The 6539-nt window shown below is 37.6% G+C and overlaps 1 protein-coding gene across 2 annotated transcripts; it reads left to right on the top strand.

Annotated features, from left to right (window-relative positions):
* Positions 1 to 209: 209 nt before the first annotated feature.
* On the top strand, positions 210 to 6053 carry LOC133682687 (heat shock protein 90-6, mitochondrial). 2 transcript variants are annotated; one of them, XM_062106161.1, is made up of 20 exons: positions 210 to 480; positions 789 to 980; positions 1083 to 1156; positions 1389 to 1514; positions 1598 to 1691; positions 1785 to 1868; positions 1973 to 2116; positions 2208 to 2321; positions 2462 to 2521; positions 2613 to 2690; positions 2773 to 2877; positions 3177 to 3317; positions 3446 to 3538; positions 3644 to 3721; positions 4059 to 4313; positions 4417 to 4519; positions 4844 to 5018; positions 5120 to 5225; positions 5325 to 5414; positions 5674 to 6053. In XM_062106161.1, exons 1-20 carry the CDS (start codon positions 379 to 381, stop codon positions 5845 to 5847), a joined length of 2388 nt encoding a protein of 795 aa, XP_061962145.1. In that variant the 5' UTR covers positions 210 to 378; the 3' UTR covers positions 5848 to 6053. The 2 variants fall into 2 exon arrangements, with proteins under 2 accessions (XP_061962145.1, XP_061962146.1); XM_062106162.1 differs by having other exon boundaries at positions 2616 to 2690.
* Positions 6054 to 6539: the final 486 nt, after the last annotated feature.

Below are 6539 nucleotides of genomic sequence, written 5' to 3' on the forward strand. Positions count from 1 at the left end.
ATTTTTTATTACATTAATTTTTTTAATCTAAATAGCATCATATAAGAATTAGGTTTTAAGATGATATTCTATGAAAACCGACCCAAGTTGCTCAAACCACATAGAGCATGTGTTATATAAAAAAAAAACTATAGTCTTGTTTTAAAAAAAAAATTATTATTAAAAATGACCAGATACCTTATAAAACGTTGCGCGATAAAAAAAAAAAAAAAAAGGACGGATCTCCAGAAACTTCCTCAAACCCCATGATAAACCCTACTAAACGCCCATTCATAACTCACGGAGTCTGAGACTCGATAGAAACAGTGCCCATTTACTCCACCTCTCTCTCTCTCCCCGGTCGCTTTACGTTCAATTTCTTCCTCCCGTGAACGAACGATGCACAGACTATCGAGGCGTTCCGTCTCCACTATCCTCCGCTCCACTGGCTCTGCCTCTCGTTACGGGAGCGCCGCCACCGCTGTCCCATTCTCCGATTCTGTACGCTCTTATAAAAAGTTCTTCCCATTTCTACACTGACTTGATACCTGTTTCCTTTCCTTTTTATTTTCATTTCTTTGTTGATTGGTTCTGCTTGAGATATTTTTAGCATCCAGTCTAATGGCCATTTTTTTAATTAAATAAATTCTTAATATTGTTAATGCAATTTCCTCCTATTTTTGGCATAGAATGGGCATAAAAGAAAACAAAGTTGTACAGTTAACCTTAAGACAATTTATGTTTATAGCAAATGTATCTATATGATATTGTGGTCAAATGTGGAATATTTATTTATGAGTCATGAGCAGGTTGTCGACGGTGAGGCCAAATTCAGATGGTACTCGGTTTTGACCACTGGGAGAGAGATACCAAATAAAACCAAGCAGCTGAACTTGAAGCATACCTTTTTCTTGGGTACCCGTTACGAGTCTACGGCTGCAGAATCTGATTCGTCATCATCCCCTCCGTCTGTGGGTGAAAAATATGAGTATCAAGCTGAGGTACATCAATGGAGATTTTGGGGAATTTCATTTTTGTATTCAAGGAACGGGAGCTGAATATGGTTTTACTGATGTCTCTCTCGTTTTAATACTTGATGGCAGGTTAGTCGCCTTATGGACCTCATTGTTAATAGTCTATACAGCAACAAAGAGGTGTTTCTTCGGGAGCTTATCAGGCACGTTATTTTTTCATTCCTTTTCTTTTTCTTAATACTTTGATGCACTGTTACATATTTATGTTTGCCTGGAAAGCAAGAGAGGGCATAGTGATTAAAGCATTTCTCTATATGGAAGCTTATGTAATAATGGATGCAAACAGTCAATAGACTCATTAGTCTTGTGTTCTTTGCTTTTGGAAATTTACATGTTGTTGCTTAAATTTTGTGCTTTATGAATTTATGTTCACAGTAATGCGAGTGATGCCTTGGACAAACTGCGATTTCTTAGTGTCACTGACTCTGAGCTTTTGAAGGATGCTACTGATCTTGACATTCGTATTCAAACCGATAAAGATAATGGGATTATAACTATCACGTAAGCTTTCTGAACTTCATCAACTGTTAATTATTGATTTTCCATCCGATTCAACTATTCCAACATGCGGTTCTTTCTTGCAGTGATAGTGGCATTGGTATGACTCGTCAAGAACTTATTGATTGTCTTGGAACTATCGCACAAAGTGGAACTGCAAAGTTTTTGAAGGCATTGAAGGTCTAATATTTTCTTTAAGCTGTATTGAATTTTTTATTCCAAGTGTTTTGCTGGATTGCTTGAGTGCTTAAAGAATTCATATTTGCTTAACAGGATAGCAAGGATGCTGGTGCTGACAACAATTTAATTGGGCAATTTGGTGTGGGCTTTTATTCAGCTTTTCTCGTGGCAGATCGGGTATGACCTTAATGTCATGTTTGGACATTTTTCATGTTTGTTATCTTATCTACATCAATATAGAGTTTCCTAGTTTTCACTAGTGAACCTCTCCTTGTTGAAAGGTTGTTGTCTCAACAAAAAGCCCACGATCTGATAAACAATATGTATGGGAAGGAGAGGCCAATGCAAGCTCATATACTATAAGAGAGGACACAGACCCAGAAAATCACATTCCTAGAGGAACTCGCCTTACACTGTATCTTAAGGTCTAGCCTTTTTTTCTCAAGCAGCTTGTTTCCTCTTTCTTGAATAGATTTGAAACTCACCATGTTTTTTTATTTGTTCTCCCTACTTCAGCGTGATGACAAAGGCTTTGCACATCCAGAACGGATCCAGAAGCTTGTGAAAAACTACTCACAGTTTGTTTCATTCCCAATATACACCTGGCAGGAGAAAGGATACACTAAAGAGGTCAGTTTTCTCAGTTACTTTAATTTTCTGTTCTCATTAATACTCTCAAAGATCATAGCAATCTTCTGATGGATTATGAATAAATCTCTACCACTTGAAAAATGCTGCACATTTATCTATTATTTCTTGTTCTGTTGAAGGTTGAGGTTGATGAGGATCCAGCTGAGGCCAAAAAGGATGAACAAGACGATACCACTGAGGTATGAAGCATAACTTTGTTATCATTTCATGGTTCTTCAAAATTTAATCCAGTAGCTCTTTTTATTATTCATTTGCTGTTTCTTGTGACAGAAGAAGAAGAAGAAAACAAAAACTGTTGTTGAGAAATACTGGGACTGGGAACTTACTAATGAGACCCAACCAATATGGGTGGGTAAAGATTGGTATATTTGGATGTTGATTAATGCTAACATATAGGAAAAGGTTTGATAAATTCTCTCGACATGTGCAGCTTCGGAACCCTAAAGAAGTTTCTACAGATGATTACAATGAGTTTTACAAGAAAACCTTTAATGAATACTTGGAGCCTTTAGCGTCTTCTCATTTCACAACTGAGGTAACAACAATTCTCATTCTGGATGTGATAATGATTATATTCTTTTCTACAATTAAAATACATGATTGGATATATGCTTCTAAAATTGGATGATAGTTATCTAAAGGTCAAGGCCAATGAAAAGTGGGTTACTTAAACTTGTCAGGCAAGGAAAAGTACATGTGTTATGTCCCTGTCCTCTAACATGCTGTGCAATTTTTTATTGTTCTCTAAATGTTGAACTCTGAAGTCTTAACTGGGTTCTTTTCTCATTTGCCTCTTTTCATTTCTTGCTAAGCTGGTGAAGGTTGCTCTTGCAGGGTGAGGTGGAGTTCAGGTCCATACTTTATGTGCCAGCCATTGCTTCCACAGGAAAGGATGACATAGTCAATCCCAAAACAAAAAATATCAGGCTCTACGTAAAAAGGGTCTTCATTTCAGATGATTTTGATGGAGAACTGGTTAGAGAATGTCATCCTTCCCTTCCTTTGACTCCCACCTCCTAAACAGATTTGTACTATATGGAAACTGTCATACTCATTCTTCATATTTTATGCTGGCTCACTTTTTTTATTTTTTGCTTGATTAGTTCCCACGATATCTAAGCTTCGTGAAAGGTGTTGTGGACTCCAATGACCTCCCCCTCAATGTTTCTCGCGAGATTCTTCAAGAAAGTCGCATTGTATGAACAGTCAACATTTATTTGTTTTTTCCAAAACCTTTGAGGTTGTGGAACTAATTTAATCTGAATGTATCATTTTAATTTTCTTTTCTGGCATTCTTGAAGGTGCGGATTATGAGGAAACGCTTGGTTCGAAAGGCATTTGACATGATTTTGGGCATTTCCATGAGTGAGAATAGAGAAGTATGCTATTTCTTATGAAATTACTTGTTTCTTTTACATCTTCAATGAAAGCTCATATCACAGGATGTCAAAATAATTCTGCACATTGCTTAAGTGTGAATTTAGATATCTATGGGTTTTTTTTGGGAAGCCTTTATTTTTGTCCTCTATTGAATTTTGTTCCACAAATTCTCTTGGTATTTCTGATGCCTTCCTTCTCTCTCTCTAATTCTCTGGATTGTAAAGGTTTTTTTGGGAAGCCTTCATGAAATCACCTGTTTCCTTTTCCATCATTAATGATATCTCTTGCTTGAGTGCTTTTCATTTTTTTAAATAAACCATCTTCCTTATGTTGTAGGATTATGAGAAGTTCTGGGATAACTTTGGCAAACACTTAAAATTGGGTTGCATTGAGGATCGTGAAAACCACAAGCGTATTGCACCACTGCTCCGATTTTTTTCTTCCCAGAGTGAGCAGGAGATGATTAGCTTGGATGAGTACGTGGAAAACATGAAACCTGAGCAGAAGGATATCTATTACATAGCTTCTGACAGTGTAACCAGCGCTAGGAACACGCCTTTCTTAGAGAGACTTCTTGAGAAGGATCTTGAAGTATGTATCTCACTTGAAAAAACAATTCCACAACATTTTAGTTAATGTTCTGTGATATATCATGAACAATCATATGAATTCTCTCTCGGTGTTATTTCTATAGGTGCTGTTCTTGGTTGATCCCATTGATGAAATTGCCATCCAGAACCTGAAATCATACAAGGAGAAAAATTTTGTTGACATCACCAAGGAAGACTTGGATTTAGGTTAGTTTTTGAGATAAGGCGTGGTTGTTTGTTATGTTTATTCTTCTTTTGTAGGCTTTATTTCTATTGGAATAAACATCTTGTATTGGAGTGACTATCTGAAGAAAATCTTGAAGATTTGATTGTTGTTTTAGGCTCAATTACCATAATCATACGGTTCTATGAAGGTTATGGCTAGTGGTTAGCTCTGATCTTAATTTTACTCAAGCTTTCTCAATTGTGATATCGACTGGAATAACTTTGTGGGGAAAGTTGAAGAGAACGATCCATTGGTGCTTATTGGTTTCAACTTGGATGTAGATTTAAGTGATTTGACCTTTTCAGGTGACAAGAATGAGGAGAAAGAGAAGAACATGAAGCAAGAGTTTGGCCAAACTTGTGATTGGATTAAGAAGCGCTTGGGTGACAAAGTTGCCAGTGTACAAATATCAAATCGCTTGAGCTCATCACCCTGTGTCCTTGTGTCTGGGAAATTTGGTTGGTCCGCGAACATGGAGAGGTAAAGTACTCCTGGGTTGCTTGTGCCGGTGATTTATATGTCAAGCATCCCCACCCCTCTCCTGCGTGCTTGTTTAACCTATAAATCTTATTTTACCGTAGGCTAATGAAGTCACAAACAGTTGGTGATATGTCCAGCCTGGAGTTCATGAGAGGCAGAAGGGTGTTTGAGATCAATCCTGAACATGAAATAATTAAGAACTTAACTGTACAAGGACATTCCCATCCATCTCTCTGTTTTTCATTTGAGTCTTAGTGACTCCAGTGACTCGCACTTACTTTTATCCCTCTTTTTTATTCTCTGTAGGCTGCATGCAGGAGTAACCAAGATGATGAAGATGCCCTAAGAGCTGTAGATCTCCTTTACGATGCAGCTTTGGTTTCCAGTGGATATACTGTGAGCATTTTTGTTGTTTTCTTAATTATACATATATAAAATTACATTTAACCTTGCCGTTGTGTCTCATTTGGAGAATATAATTTGCCAACTTGTAATTGTACTTCTTGGTGTGGCCTATGGAACTACATGTTTAATTATTTTTACCTGTTCAAGCAGTCAAGGTGACCCTAAACAATTTTACTCGTTTCTCAACTACCTTTGCATTCGAACTATATAGTTTCTGGCTGTTCTCTGACTTAGATTTTAATCCATGCAGCCTGAGGATCCAGCACAGCTGGGTGGGAAGATTTATGAGATGATGGGTATGGCGCTATCAGGGAAATGGTCAAGTCCTCCTGAGATTCAGCATCCTGTATCTTCTCAACCAGGTATCCCAGAAACATTAGAAGCAGAGGTGGTTGAGCCGGTTGAAGCTGATGGGCAGAAGTGAGAGGGGAGGGGACGCAAAAAACAAATGCAATTTTTGCTGCTTCATTTCCATGTTTCATATGCGTATATTTATCTAGGAGGGGGATTATTAAGGCTTTAGTTCATAAATGGCAGAGGGGAATTGTGCAAGACTGAGCTGGACTGATGTTGCCTGAATGCTTCGAAATGGTTGTAGTTAAATGATTATTTTTGTCTTGTTCGCGTTTAGTCCTTGCACTTTTAAGATTAATTTGATGTAGTGGATGGGAGACCGCAACATTTATTAAAGACAAATGACAGGAGACCTGAACAGGCAAATGATGAGTGGTTCTTCAGTAACCTTTTATGGGTTCTTACCATCCTCCTCAAATGATACAAAAACATGGTAAACTGCCAAGGACGTCATGTCTGTGGGAATGGCCTGAGTGATGACACATTGCGTTCCAAGAGGTACGAATGTCTAAACCAGAGAGTGAAATTAATATTGGTGTATATAAAAGCTGGTTCAATATCCTAGGGTATGGAAAAAAAAAAAACAGAGTTCAAACCAAAGTTGGGGGTAAGGATTTGAAATGTTTCAGAGCAGACCACGGAAATGAATTTGCACTTGTGTCGTGTGATGGTGATTCAATGAGAAGAAATAAATGATTTAGCATGTGTTTGGGCTTGATGTTCTTGTAACAAAAGCCTCCTTTTTAGAGCTGTTTTCTGTCA

This window comes from Populus nigra, chromosome 2, assembly GCF_951802175.1.
Source record: "Populus nigra chromosome 2, ddPopNigr1.1, whole genome shotgun sequence".
Classification (NCBI taxonomy): Eukaryota; Viridiplantae; Streptophyta; class Magnoliopsida; order Malpighiales; family Salicaceae; genus Populus; species Populus nigra.